Source organism: Sus scrofa, chromosome 3 (genome assembly GCF_054392235.1).
Source record: "Sus scrofa isolate SSC_HxYL_T2T_F1_AM1 chromosome 3, Sscrofa_HxYL_maternal_Yorkshire_Landrace_v2.0, whole genome shotgun sequence".
Lineage (NCBI taxonomy): Eukaryota > Metazoa > Chordata > Mammalia > Artiodactyla > Suidae > Sus > Sus scrofa.
The window spans coordinates 34,042,006-34,057,027 of NC_139385.1; the positions used below are offsets into that span (position 1 = coordinate 34,042,006).

At 51.3% G+C, this 15,022-nt stretch overlaps 1 protein-coding gene across 11 annotated transcripts in view; it reads left to right on the forward strand.

Moving 5' to 3' along the window:
- Positions 1 to 15,022, forward strand: part of ABCC6 (ATP binding cassette subfamily C member 6) — a 100,104-nt gene that overhangs the window by 33,776 nt on the left and 51,306 nt on the right. For 8 of the 11 annotated variants that reach the window (XR_014840716.1, XR_014840715.1, XR_014840718.1 and 5 more), the window contains 7 exons: positions 1,244 to 1,331; positions 3,280 to 3,355; positions 5,300 to 5,426; positions 5,607 to 5,783; positions 8,643 to 8,810; positions 9,443 to 9,617; positions 10,891 to 10,966. Coding sequence is in view for 4 of the 11 variants with exons in the window: in XM_021086559.2 (XP_020942218.2) it covers positions 1,244 to 1,331; positions 3,280 to 3,355; positions 5,300 to 5,426; positions 5,607 to 5,783; positions 8,643 to 8,810; positions 9,443 to 9,617; positions 10,891 to 10,966 (887 nt within the window). In the remaining 7 variants the exon portion in view is untranslated. Of the gene's footprint in view, positions 1 to 1,243; positions 1,332 to 3,279; positions 3,356 to 5,299; positions 5,427 to 5,606; positions 5,784 to 8,642; positions 8,811 to 9,442; positions 9,618 to 10,890; positions 11,123 to 11,658; positions 12,299 to 15,022 lie in introns of those variants that run through there. The other 3 variants (XR_014840720.1, XR_014840721.1, XR_014840719.1) reach the window with 2 other exon arrangements.

Genomic DNA, 15,022 nt, shown 5'->3' on the forward strand with positions numbered 1-15,022 from the left:
GAGACGGGAGGGGACGGGAAAAGGGGAAGATGCCAGCAAACATCCTCAAAATGCACAGCCTCGCCCATCGCAGCAGGTCACCTGCAAGAATTCATTCTGGTCTTTTATCCAAAACAATTTCATTTCTCTTCCTTTATTGTCTCTTCTCCCATTGAATCTCCTTGGGCGTGATGAAAATGAGAAAATGGTCATCTCGCTGAGCCATTCTTATTTGTTTATTATTTTAGGGCTGCACTAGCAGCATACAGAGGTTCCCAGGCTAGGGGTCGAATCGGAGCTGTAGCCACCGGCCTACACCACAACCATGGCAACTCGGGATTCCAGGTGCGCCTGTGACCCACACCACAGCTCAGGGCAACTCCAGATCCTTAACACCCACTGAGCGAGGTCAGGGATCGGACCTGCATCCTCATGGATACTAGTCAGGTTCATTACTGCTGAGCCACAATGGGAACTCCTTGATTTTTCTTCTTTTTTCTTTTTTTTTTTTTTTTTTTTTTTTTTTTTTTTTTTTTTTTTTTTTTTTTTTTTAAGGGCCACATCTGCAGCATATGGAAGTTCCCAGGCTGGTGGGGGGAACTGGAGCTGTAGCTGCTGGGGCTCACACCACAGCCACAGCAACACCAGATCCGAGCAGCATCTGCAGCTTACACCACAGCTCACGGCAACACAGGATCCTTAACCCACTGAGCGAGGCCAGAGGTCAAACCTGTGTCCTCACGGATACTAGTCGGGTTCATGTCCACAGAGTCACAACAGCCATCTCTCCTTTGTTGCCGAAGATGGGTTTGGGGCTGGGAGTGGAGTGGGCACCCCCAGGTGGAGAGAGTTTGGACTCGTTCCTGATAATGGCTTGTTGGAAAAGCCACCATCCTCTTGCGAGGTCTGGCCATTGTCTGCGACGCTGGAAGCTGTGTGCTGATGCCTTGCAAAGGCACAGGGCTTTGTAGGCAGGAAGCTTTCCCACTGCCTTGTTTTTGTTCTTGCTTTTTGGCCACCCGCCACATATGGAGTTCCCCGGGCCAGGATCAGATCTGAGCCACAGATGCCGGATCCCTAACCCACTGTTCCAGGCCAGGGATTGAACCTGTGTCTCAGCGCTCCAGAGAGGCCGCCAATCCCATTGCGTCACAGCAAGAACGCCTCCCACCGTCGAGGCCTCTGACATTCAAAGTCTGAGTTTGGTTTTTTGGGTTTTGTTTGCCCTCGTGGCACAGTTGACCTGGGGCTTTGGTTTTTCCAGGCCCGGGTGTCCTTTGACCGTCTGGCTGCCTTCCTCTGCCTGGAAGAGGTTGACCCTGAGGCCGTGGACTTAAGCCCCTCCCGATGCCGTGAGTGCAGCAGGGGGGCAATGGAAGGGATGAGGGAACTGGCAGGGCTCCTCTTTCCGTAGAGGGAGTGCCAGCATCCCAGCTGGGGGCTGCCGGCACGGGGTGACATGTGCCAACTGTGCCATCAGCCATGTGGCTTGGAAACTGGCACCAGATAAGGCCCCGCCCCTTGTAACTAAGGCAGCACCACACTGCCTCCCTAGAAATGCCCCCTCTGGTGGTTAGACCCGTATCCTGTGATATCGGTGCCCAAATCTCAATTCTGGTCGCAGCCCTGACCCAAGTCGGGTGACCTTGGCCAGTTACTAACTCTCCGAGCCTCCGTGTTCCCATCTGCACAGTGGGCATGATGGCCACCCCAGCACCTCTGCGCAGGGTTGCTGAGGTGGTCAATGAGCCCTTTGAGGCATCGCACTTCGAGCAGGGTCCTGCATTGAGTCGGCATGCAGTGTGTTTTGTTCATTATTAGAGTTATATTGGGGAAGGAAGCCCACAGAAGTCAGCAAAGAGGCCTTTAGGTGACCCCATATTGGTGTTTCTGAGGCTCTGGCACACAATCAGCTGGGCCCAGCTTTGTTCAGCAGAGATGGGTATTCAGAAGCAGGCTCTGGGTTCAAATCCCAGGTCCACCTGGTCCGGCCCTGTGGCCTGGGGCTGTGTGGTCCTCACTCCCGTGTCCCACCCCCGCAGGATCGCCCTGAGGGCCACCAAGACACAGCAGACCCCTAGCTCTCAGGAGCTGCCCAGTAAATGGCTAACAGTCTGCGATTTCCTGCCTTTATCCCCACAGCAGGGTCCCTCGGACCCTGGACCCGAGACCCCAAAGTGTTACATGAGTTGTCATTTTGACACACCTGGTCGCCAGCCTGGGGCCAGAGCCTCACTTTCCCCTGGTGCCTGCTCTTCCCCCAAAGGTGTAAGAATCACCGCTCACCACAGAACTACCCCTGCCTCCACCCCCCCCATTTTACAGATGGGGAAACGGAGGCGCATCCCCACACCCCAAACCCTCGAAAGGACAAGCCCCCGGAGGAGGGTAGCCAGATTCACAAAGAAAAACGCAGGCTTCCAGTTAAATTTGAGTTTTGCGTACACAGAGAATCTTTTTTTTTTTTTTCATGTAAGTATCTCCCATGCAACACAATTACCCTTAGAATGTACTCATTGTGTTTATCTGAAATTCAGGTTTAACTGGACGCCCCACATTTTATCTGCAACCCCCCCCCCACCAGAGACCCTTGAGTCCTGTGGGTGTTGGCTGCTTCATAGATGAAAGAGTCTCAGGCCTGACCCCCATGGAGATTGATTGGTTTGGGCCAAGCAATGGAGAGCTTTATGGATTTTATTATTATTATTAGAGTACAGTTGATTTGCAGAGTTGTGCCAGATTCTGCTGTACAGCAGAGTGACCCAGCCACAGCAACGCCAGATCCACGCTGCATCTGCAACCTACACCACAGCTTATGGTAATGCTGGATCCTTAATGCACTGAGCAAGGCCAGGGATTGAGCCCACATCCTCATGGATGCTAGTTGGGTTTGTTACCGCTGAGCCATAACAGGAACTCCAAAAGCCCATGAACTTTTTCTAGGCAGGATGCGACTGTGTGTATTTTAGACTTTCCACACCCTTTGCTGTCTGCATAACTGCTCACCTCTGCCTTTGTTGCATGAAAGTAGCCATAGGAATACATACATGAATCGAATGGCTGTGTTCCACTAAAGCTATAAAAATGGTCAGCAGACAGGATCTGGCCCCCGGGGTGTGGTGTGCTGACCCCTGAGGTATAGAGCCATCCAACAGGGAGAGAATGTGACCTCTGCAGGGTCACACACAAGCCAGGGACTAGAGAGACTATTTAGTGGGAGTGTCTGCTGCCAGGGAAGCTCTTAGAGAAGGGCCCCCCCCCCCGGAGCATCTCGTGGAACTGGCCTTTTATGCCTTGCAGCTGCCAGGGAGGACTGCATCCGAGTGCAGGAAGGCACCTTCGCTTGGGCCCGGGAAAGCCCTCCCTGCCTGCACAGGTACCGATGATGCCCCTGGTAACAACCTGTCCATAGACATTGACCAGATGGGGGAGGATGGGAGAGCTGGGAAAGCGGGAGCTCATGCAGAAGGGGAACAGGGCATCTGAGCTTCACCCACCAGGGTGGAGGTACCCCCTCTGGTCCCCAGGCTGAACACCATGACGCCAAGGGAGAGAGGCCTGGCCAAAGGAGCCGCAAGACCCAGCCTGGTCAGCCGGGGCTCTGTCTGTCCCTCCTTTGTCAGACTGGTCATTGTCACCTCCAGCGTTCAATCCTGTGGCTGGGTCTCCGGGGCAGAAAACCCCAGCTAACCCCAAAACGCCCCATGCAGGGAAAGAAAACATCGCCCCTTCTGTGATGTGTGCTGCATGTGTTGTGTTTGCCATGTCAATGTTGCTTGTCATTTGCTCCCTTCATAGTATTTATTGAGCACTTGCTATGTGCCAGGTCCTGTTCTAGGAACTGAGACTGGAATGAGGCAAACAGACAAGGGTCCTGTGCTCTTGGGGCTGATGTTCTAATTGGGGGGTGAGTGTCCACAGATGAGAAATCGGGATCAGGGGGCAGAGTGTGATGTTGAGGGAGGGGCACGTGTAGTGAGGGAAGGCCTGGCATTTAACCAGAGGTCATAACAAGGAAAAGGACTGAGCCTTGTGAGTGTCTGCGAGAAGAGCTTTCTAGGCAGTGGGGAAAGCAGGTGCAAAGGTCCTGAGGCAGGAGTGTGCCTCAGCCCAGGATTCTCCACCTCAGCTCTGCTGACTTTGGGCTGAGGGCTGTCTTGTGCACTGTAGGGTGATGGGAAGAACCCCCCACAATCTGCCTACTAGATTGGAGCAGCGGCACTGTCCCCCCATGACCAGATGTGATAGCTGAAATGTCTCTAGACATTGCTAGATGACACCTGCAGGGCCCAGGGCCCACAGGTGTGTTTGGGAACCAGGAGGTCAGCATGGCTGCAGCAGTGCCGCTGAGGGCCAGCAGTGGGACATTGTCTTTGCATGACTGTCAGGACCTCAGCTTTTACCCTGAGTGAATGGGAGCTGCTAAGGGCTTCAGCTGGGGCGTGTCCTGAGCCAGCTTGGGTTGGAACAGGTCCCTCAGGCCCCTGTGTGGAGGACAGAGGGCAGGACATGGACAGGGGTGGAGGGAGGGCAAGGGCAGAAGCAGGAAGAATGGTGAAGAGCCCATGACAATGGCCTGGGCAAGAGGCAATGCTGATAAACCCTCCTGCCCAATAAGACCTCAGTGAGTGTGGGCATGTGTGTGCAGATGTGTGTGTGCACATGCACTTGTGTTTGCATGTTGTGTGCATGCATCTGTGCACACGCATGAATTGTGCGTCTGGGTGTGTGCGGCATGTGTGTTTGCACATGTGTGTCTCTGTACCTGGGTGTGTGCATGTGAGGTATAGTGAGTGTGCACTTGGTGGGTGTGCATACACATGCATGGGGCAGGGCAGCTGCTTACACAGCTAGACAGGGCTTGGGACAGGGAAGGATGGTCCCTAGACAGCCTCTTTTTTTTTTTTTTTTTTTTTTTTTTTTTTTTTGTCTTTTTGTCTTTTTGCCTTTTTCTAGGGCCGCTCCTGCGGCATATGGAGTTCCCAGGCTAGGGGTCTAATCAGAGCTGTAGCCACCAGCCTATGCCAGAGCCACGGCAACGCAGGATCTGAGCTGCGTCTGCAACCTACACCACAGCTCACGACAACACCAGATCCTTAACCCACTGAGCAAGGCAAGGGAATGAACCCACAATCTCATGGTTCTTAGTTGGATTCGTTAACCACTGCACCACGATGGGAACTCCCAGACAGCCTCTTAGCGACCCCCACCCCCCGGGTGAGTCACCAGCAGCAGAGGCCCGCTCTGGCCGGAGTCACAGACTGTGCAGACTAGGGCCAAGTCCTCACCCAGGGACGAAGCACCCCTTCTGTGTTGCCAGGATCAACCTGACTGTGCCGCGGGGCTGCCTGCTGGCTGTCGTCGGCCCCGTGGGAGCAGGAAAGTCCTCCCTGCTCTCAGCCCTCCTTGGAGAGCTGTCAAAGTTGGAGGGCTCCGTGAGCATCCAGGTGAGGCCGCGTCCCTGCCCCGTCTACTGGAACATTCACCATCCTAAAAGCCCTCCCTGCTCCTGCCCACTCCCCACTCCGAGCCAAGCTCCCCTCCACCTTCCACCGCCACCAGGGCCCAGCTCCCTCTTCCTCCTCCATGTCTCCCTCCTCCGTCCCCATCAGCCGCCTGTGTTTCAGGGTCCTGTGGCTTACGTGCCCCAGGAGGCCTGGGTCCAGAACACGTCCGTGGTGGAGAATGTGTGCTTTGGGCAGGAGCTGGACCCACTGTGGCTGGAGAGGGTCCTGGAGGCCTGTGCCCTGTGGCCGGATGTGGGCAGCTTGCCAGCAGGCATCCACACCCAAGCTGGGGAGCAGGTGAGGGTCCGGGGCCTTCTTGGGGCAGGGAGGCATTGAGGCTGGGGGCCATGGTGGGAGGGGCACAGGGGAGCAGAGGGCATGGGGAGGTGGGGGAGAGAGGGGGCCCAGCTCAGGGCCAAGCATATAGCAGGTGCTCAATAAATAGTCATTAATGAGCAAATGATTGAAAACAGAGGCAGAGGAGAGGCTGGGAGACACAAGCAAGCTTGATGGCGAGAGGCTGTCCAACAACTGGGAGCGAGAAGACCCACACTCCTGCCCCGCCTTTCTGGGTGTCGCTGGTCAAACTGACTTCTCTGGACCTCGCCAAAGGGTCTGGGCAGAAATGTCGGATAAATAGGATATATGCATCCAGAGCTAGGGGCAGGATGGGGTCAGGGAGGCTATGTCCTACAGGTTGAATCTGGCCCCCTTTCTGGGTTTGTAAAGTTTTATTGGGACCCAGCCATGCGCATTTTTTTACATATGGTCCATGGCTGCCTTTGCACAGTAAGGGCAACGATGAACAGCTGCGACAGAGATTGGGGTGGGGTGCAAAGCTTGAAATAGTTGCTGTCCAGTCCTTTATAGAAAATGTTTGCTGACCCCCAGATTAGGGAATTGAGAGTGCAAAACTGAGAGTTAAAGATGTGTAAATGAAGAGTTCCTGTTGTGGCTCAGGGGGTTATGAACCCAACTAGTATCCGTGAGGATGTGAGTTCCATCCCTGGCTCCACTCCATGGGTTAAGGATCCAGTATTGCCCTGAGCTGTGGTGTAGGTCACAGAAGTGGCTCGGATCCCACAGTCCTGTGGCGTAGGCCAGTAGCTGTAGCTCCAGTTGGACCCCTAGCCTGGGAACTTCCATATTCCACAGGTACATCCCTAAAAAGCAAAAGAAAAAAAAAATTATGTAAATAGGGAGTTCCCGCTGTGGCACAATGGGATTGGCTGTGTCTTGGAAGCTCTGGAATGCAGGTTTGATCCCCGGCCCAGCACAATGGGTTAAGGATCCCACTGTGTTGCTGCAGCTTCGGCTTAGGTCGCAATTACAACTTGGATCTGATCCCTGGCCTGGGAATTCCATGTGCCTCGGGGCAGCCAAAAATGAAAAAATAAATAAATAAAAATAATCAGGTGAGGTGTCCTGGAGAGAAGAGCGTGGAGGAGCCAGAACGAGCAGCAGAGCAGGACCAAGAGAGGGGTGTTGGAGAAGGAAGCGCGAGCCCGCTTCCCTGTCTGTCTAGCTGTGTCACATCCTGTTTCTTCCTCCCCCACTGCCTGCTGTCCTAGGTGATGGAAGCTCCATCCTTCCAAAGCTCAGATCCCAAACCTTCGTGTTGTCCTTGATTCCTCTTTTTCTTACACCCACATCTAATCCATCTGCAAAGCAAATCCTGTTGGATCTGCCCTAGAGGCAGACCCAGGATGTTCTGGTCCCGCCTGGCTGCAGGAGCCCCAGCTGCCCTCGTCTCTGTCCTCAACCCTGTTAGCACTGCAGCCAAAGGGATTCTGTTCAGAGTTCCGTCAGGTCCTGTCCTTGCTCTGCTCAGAACCCGCCAGGTCTCCCCATCCCCTCAGGGTTAAAGCCACAGTCCTGATCGTCCCTGACAAAGTCCCCTGCCCACGATCTGCCTCGGTGATCTCTGACCCCATCTCCCATCATGCTCCCCCCTCCTGCTTCTCTCCAGCCCCATGGATCTCCATGATGTTCCTTGAGCACCCAAAGCGTGCTCCCACCTAAGGGACTTTGCACCTGCTGCTTTCTGCTTGTAAAGCTCTTTCTCGGGAGTCCATGCGGTTCATCACATTAAGTCCCTTAGTGGAAAGAGGCCTTCCCTTGACCACTGAACCCAGCTCACTGCTCACCCCGTACACCCTACTCCCTTTTTTTTTTTTTAATTTTTATTAGATTGTAGTTAGAGTATAGTTGACTTACAGTGCTGTGCCAATTTCTGCTGTGCAGCAAAGTGACCCAGTCATGTGTGTGTGTGTATATACACACACACATATTTATTTTTTTGGTCTTTTTGTCTTTTTTAGGGCAGCACCCGCTGCATATGGAGGTTCCCAGGCTAGAGGTCAAATTGGAGCTACAGCTGCTGGTCTACACCACAGGCACGCCAGATCCAAGCCGCGTCTGTGACCTACACCACAGCTCCCAGTAACGCCGGATCCTCAACCCACTGAGCGAGACCAGGGATCGTACCTGCAACCTCATGGTTCCTAGTCGGATTCATTAGTGCTGCATCCATGATGGGAACTCCACTCATTTCTTATGTTATCTTTGATCTTGGTCAACCCCAAGAGACTGGAGGTAGTTGCCTGTGCTATACCGTAGGCCCTGCTTTATTTTTCTTCATAGCACATCACACCATCCAATAGGTGATGTCTTTTACATGTTTGCTTATTGATTTTCTGTCTCCCACCCAACCTCACTGGAGTGAAAGATCCCCGGGAGCAGGGGTGGGGTCTTCGTCACGGCTGTGTCCCCAGAGCCTAGAACACTGCTGGTGCACAGTAGCCATGCGGTAAATATAAGTGAAAGGAATGATACAGGGATGAAAACGAGGACTGAAAAGCTGCCCCGGGATTGGGCCACAGGGGAGTGACTGGCATCCTTGAGGAAGGCTGTATCGGTGGAGGGGGAAGTGGATGCAGATAGGTCCAGGAAGCTTGGCTGGAGAGGGGAGGAGTCAGGCTGGGGGGAGGCGGGGGGGGGGATGTTGGCCTGAGAGCGTGTGTTTCAAGCTGGAGGGGGCGGTAGAGGAGAGGCCCCGTGAGCCGTGGCTCACTCTGATGAGCGGACATGGCCCCCGTCCCAAGGGCTTCACCCAGCAGGTGTAGATCAGTCCCTGCCCCTCTCTCGTGACCACAGGGCATGACTCTCTCTGGGGGCCAGAAGCAGCGGCTGAGCCTGGCCCGGGCCGTGTACAGGAGGGCTGCTGTGTACCTGCTGGATGACCCCCTGGCGGCCCTGGACGCCCACGTTGGCCAGCATGTCTTCAACCAGGTCATCGGGCCCGATGGGTTGCTCCAGGGAACCGTAAGTTTGGGAAAATGGGGCAGAGGGCAGAGGGCAAAGGCAGAGAAGGTCCTAAACCAAGCCTGTGTCACCACCACCCTCCTGGAGTCCAGTCTTCCTCTTTGTAATGATTAGCTTTTTCTGTGACAGTGCCATGTAACAAACGACCCCCAGATCTCAGTGGCTCACGGCAGCCGTCATTTCTTGTTAAACTGCCACAGCTCTGGCCTCGGGTCATTGGCCAGGTTCAGGGGAACTCTGTCTTCTAATTTTTTTTTTTTTTTTTTTTTTTTTTTGGTTTTTAGGGCCACACCTGCGGCATATGGAAATTTCCAGGCCAGGGGTCGATTCCACTGCAACACGGAATCCAAGCCACATCCGCAACAACTTGCAGTAATGCCAGGCCCGTCACCCACTGAGCAAGGTTCCTTTCTGCTGAGTCACAAAGGGAATGCTTCTGTCTTCTGATTTTGAGACAGATTGAAGGACCCCCTTTATTTCTCTGTTGGGCTCATTCTTTTTTTGAGAAAGGGGACAGGAGCACAAGAAAGAGAGCTCCCCTCTCCAAGCCCCAGGACCCTGCTGGTCCCCTCCCCCGGCTCTGGAGGAGTAGTCAAAGCACACGAGTGTAACTTCCATCCCTTCCTGCCCAGACGCGGATTCTTGTCACCCACTCACTCCACGTCCTGCCCCAAGCCGATTGCATTGTGGTGCTGGAAGATGGGGCCATTGCAGAGATGGGTTCCTTCCAGGAGCTTCTGCACAGGAAGGGGGCCCTGGTGGGCCTTCTGGATGGGGCCAGACAGCCAGGAGATGGAGGAGAAGGAGGTACTGGCTAGGCTGGGCTGGTTCTCTGTCTCGGCTTCCGTCACCCTTGGGCGGGGGGGGGGGGGGCGGGGCGGAAAGGCTCCCAAGGTCCCACTGGCAAGAGTGGCACGCTTCGGCCACACCGTCCCTGCAGGCCCAGACCTGGAGGCAGACGGCTCTCCCGAGGCGCCACCCATCCCCCTTAGTAAGAGCCAGTGGTACCTATGATGAGCCAGGGACCATGCTCAGTGCTTGTGTAAACACGCATTGTCTAATTCAGTCTTCACCACACCCTTGGGAGACACCTGCTGTTATCGCTGCCCCTTTGTAGATGAGCGACTCTGGCTGAAGAGAATTGACTCAGGTGCCCAGGACCCCAAGATTAGAACTTGGACGGGTTCAACTCCAGAGTCCGTGGTTGTAACTGCTGCAGACACTGAGCCAGGAGGTCATTTGGTGCCTCGAGGGCAGAAGTCCCCAACACACCAGCTGACTTGTACTAATCCAGAAAACAGTGCCCACTAGAAAAAAAGACAGTGCTGTAGATGTGAAGTCACCGGTCCAAGCTCTGCCATAGTGAGTGAGAAAGAACAGCCAGGGGGCACCTCCATTAAATCACAACACATTTAATCACAACGTGGCCCCTGTGAGGTCAGTACTGTACCTAACCTCCATTGTACAGATGAGAGCTGTGGCCCAGAAGTTAAGAAGCTGGTCCCAGTTCACCTGACTCCTAAGTGGCAGTGCTGGGATTTGAACCTATATCCATAGACTGTATACTGACCTCCCGCGACAGAGCAAGGGCTCACAGCCAGGCTCCCCTGTTCCAGGCTCTGCCTCCTCTGTTGCACACTGGTTTGGCTTGGTAAAAATCCTGAGTGTCAACTGACAGTGTTACCCTCCTGAAGCTTGGAGATGCACCCCCTCTAGCCTGAGGCATGGTCAGCAGGAGGGTCCTGCCTGAGGGAGATGACAGCTGGGGTTGGGCAAGAGTTACCTGGAAAAGAATATTCCAGACACAATGAACTGAAAAGGTATCAGGGCACCCCAGCGCTGCTGGGTTGGTGCAGTGTTGAGTGCTGTTTCCCAGCCTCAAGTTCACAGCAGGCTCTCTGTTGTATTTGCCGAGTGAATAAGGGAATCAATGAATAATGTTGCTGGAAGAACCCAGGGAGGAGAGGGAGCAGGTGCCAGACCAGAAGAAACAGATGCACAGCCAGGGGGTGTCAAAGCTAGCATCTGGACCCTAAGGTACCAACCCCCTTTGAGTGACAGGGCTCCCTTGACTTTGCAGAAACAGAACCCCCAGCAGGCACCAAGGACCCCAGCGGCTCTGCTGGAGGCACGAGGCCTCAGGATGGACCAGAGAGGTGAGTTTGCTGTGGCATTGAGGCTGGGGTTGGTGGGGCAGGGGAGAGGGCACAAGCTAAGGCAGAAGCAGGGCGATTGTGTCACCACCTTTATCTCATACGGGTAGCGGGGGGCACAGCCATTCTGCACTGAACACCTGCAGAATGCCCACCACGGTGTTCAGCTGCAGGATAATTCACCAAAAGATACTCAATAGTCAATTGGCCAGAATGATTAAGTCCCCAAATGGGCCGTTCACAGAATGATCGGTTTGCCCTCATTGGGACGAATGCCCTAAAGCTTGTCAGAGTTGTCTCATTGCCGGGGGTCAGGGGGTAGGGCTGGTGCCAGAGAGAATCCACGCCGGAGTTGTTCATGTCCACGCCAGGCCCTGTCATTTATGCCTTGACCAACAAGGGCATCGCTTGGTGCTGGCAAGGATCACCAGGAGGAGGCCTGCAGTCCCCTTTCCTCCAGCCCCCTCTAGCCAGGCTGTCTCTGGACTCACTGGGGGACCATCTGCAGCAGGAGGACCTGGCCACCTGGTGCTCTCCCTTCCTATGGAAAGTGACCTTGTGAAACAGACCAGGGGACCAGTGGGCGCCAGACGGTGTGAGCTTAAGTGCCAGTTGTTGAGCGGCTATAGGAAGAACTAGAGGGGCCTCGATCCCTGAGTTGGGCCCAGGTCCTCCCATCCCTGCCGGCCACCCAGAGCACTCCTGGGTCACACACTGAGTAGTCCTGCTGTCTTCCTAGGGCACAGTAATTCTAAGACCAGATAGATATGTAGATATGTGATAGGTGATGGATGGATAGATGATAGGTACAGAGTGAGACAGATGAATAGGGAGATAGATAAATTGACAGATGAATAAATCAATTGATAAATGATAGATGGGTAGATTGGTTTATGGGTGATAGATACACTGATGGACATAGAGGATCCCCATTTTACAGCTGGGGAAACTGAGACACAGAGTGTCAATTGCCCATAGTGTCATGGCAGATAGCAATTCCTTTTTTTGTTCTTTTATTGAATTGTAGTTGATTAGCTACAATTAGAATTGTTGTGATAATTTCTGCTATACAACAAAGGGATTCAGTTATATATATATATATATATAACATAGCCATTTTTTCAGATTCTTTCCCCAAAAAAGTTATTACAGAATATTGAGTAGAGTTCCCTGTGCTCTACAGCAGGTCCCCATTGACCAGCCATTCCATATACCACAGTGTGTGTATGCCAGTCCCAACCCCCAATCCATCCCTCCCCCTCACCAGACCCCTTTGGTAACTTTGTTTGGTAAATACATTCATTTGTACTATTTTTTAAAAGATTCTAGATATAAGTGTTACGTGATGTTTGTCTTTCTCTGATTGACTTAGTATGATAATTTCTAGGTCCACCCATGTTGCGGTAAATGCATTATGTCATTCTTTTTTATGGCTGAGTAATATTCCATTGTATATATATACACCACCTCTTTATCCATTCCTATGTAAGTGGACATTTAGGTTGCTTCCATGTCTTGGCTATTGTAAATATTGCTGCAATGAACATACAGGTGCAATGTATCTTTTTGAATGAAAGTCTGTCCAGATAGATGCCCAGGAGTGGGATGGCTGGATCATATGATAGTTCTATTTTTAGTTTTTTGAGGAACCTCCATACTGTTTTCCACAATGGTTGTACCAATGTACATTCTTACCATCAGTGTAGGAGGGTTCCCTTTTCTCTACACCCTCTCCAGCATTTATTGTTTGTAGTCGTGAGGGTGGGGGTGGGGGTGTGAGGCTGTACCCAGGGCATATGGAAGTTCTTGGGCCAGGGAATGAATCCGAGCTGCAGCTGCAGCCTATGCCAGATCCTTTAACCTACTGCACTGGGTTGGGCATTGAATCTGCTCCTCCACAGTGACCCAGGCCACTGCATTTGGATTTTTTTTGGTTTCGGTTTCTTTTTTGCTTTTTTTAGTGCCACACCTGCAGTATATGGAAGTTCCTAGGCTAGGGGTTGAATTGGAGCTACAGCTGCTGACCTATATCACAGCTACAGCAATGTGGGATCCAAGCCGCTTCTGTGGCCTAAACCTCAGTCCACAGCAACATCGGATCCTTAACCCACTGAGCAAGGCCAGGGATCAAACTCGTATCCTCGTGGATCCTAGTCAGGTTTGTTAACTGCTAAGCCCCAAAGGGAACTCCTGCACTCAGATTCTTAACACACTGTACCACAGTGGAAACTCCTATTTAGTCTTTTTGTTGATGGCCATTCTGACCAGTGTGAGGTGATACCTTATTGTGGTTTTGATTTGCATTTCTCTAATAATTAGCAATGTTGGGCATCTTTTCATGTGTTTCTTGATCATCTGTATTTCTTCTTTGGAGAAATGTCTGTTTAGAGTTTCCCCTACTTTTTGTTTGGTTGGTTTGTTTTTTTGGCTGCACCTGCAGTATGTGGACATTCTCAGGGCAGGGCTGGAACCCACATCACAGTAGTGACAACGCAGGGTCCCTAACCCGCTAAGCCACAGAGGAACTCCTGGGTTGTTTGGTTTTTGAGCTCTATGAGATGTTTGTAATTTTGGAGATCAATCCCTTTTCAGTTGCTTCATTTGCAAATATTTTCTCCCATTCTGCAGGTTGTCTTTTCATTTTGTTTATGGTTTCCTTTGCTGTGCAAAAGCTGTTAAGTTTATTTAAATCCCACTTCTTTATGTTTGTTTTTATTTTCATTACTCTAGGAAGAGGATCCAAAAAGATAGTGTTGTGGTTTATATCGAAGTGGATTCTGCCTAAGTTTTCCTCTAAGACTTTATAGCACAGATGCTCTGAAAGTCTTAGAGGAATGATGTTAGCTGTGGGTTTGTCATGAAGTGTCCTTTATTATGTTGAGGTAGGTTTCCTCTGTGCCCACTTTGTGGAGGGTTTTTTTTATCATTAATGGGTACTGGATTTTTTAATTTTTATTTTTTTGTCTTTTTGCTTTTCTCCCTCGGCACATGGAGGTTCCCAGGCTAGGGGTCTAATCAGAGCTGTAGCTGCTGGCCTAGGCCACAGCCACAGCAACGTGGGATCCAGGCCACATCTGTGACCTACACCACAGCTCACGGCAATGCCGGATCCTTAACCCCACTGAGCAAGGCCAGGGATTGAACCCGTAAGCTCATGGTTCCTAGTCGAATTCGTTAACCACTGCGCCACGAAGGGAACTCCAAATAGGTATTGGATTTTAATCAAACACTTTTTCTGCATCTATTGAGATGATCATATGATTTTTATTCTTCAATTTGATTAGTGGGGTGTCACATTGACTGGATTTTGAAAAATCCTTGCATCTCTGGGATAAATCCCACTTGAACATGGTGTCTGATCCTTTTAATTTTTTGTTGGATTCAGTTTGCTAGGATTTTGCTGAGGATTTTACGTCTGTGTTCATTGGTGATACTGGCCTGTTAAATCTCTTTTTTTTTTTTTTTTTTGTGGGATCTTTGTCTGGTTTTGGCATGAGAGTAATGGTGGCCTCATAGAATGACTTTAGGAGTGTTCCTTCCTCTGCAATTTTGGGGAACAGTTTCAGAAAAATAGGTGTTAACTTTTCTTTGAATGGTGGATAGAATTCACCTGAAAAGCCATGCAGTCCTAGACTTTAGTTTGTTGGAGGTTTTTAAATCACAGTTTCAATTTCAGTACTTGTGACTGGTCTATTCATATTTTCTATTTCTTCTTTGGTCAGTCTTGGAAGATCATCTCTTTCTAAGAATTTGTCCATCTCTTCTAAGTTGTACATTTCATTGGAATATAGTTGCTTGTCGTAGTTTCTTATCTTTTGTATTTCCATGGTGTCAGTTCTAACTTCTCCTTTATCCTTTCTAATTTTATTGATTTCAGCCTGCTCCCTTATTTTCTTGATGAATGTGGCTAAAGGTTTATCAATTCTGTCAACCTTTTCAAAGAACCTTTTCAAACAACCTTTTAGTTTCTTTGTTCTTTTCTATTGTTTTCTTTGTCTCTATTCATTTATTTCTGCTCTGGTCTTTGATTTCTTTCTTCTAATTTGGGGTTTTGTCTGT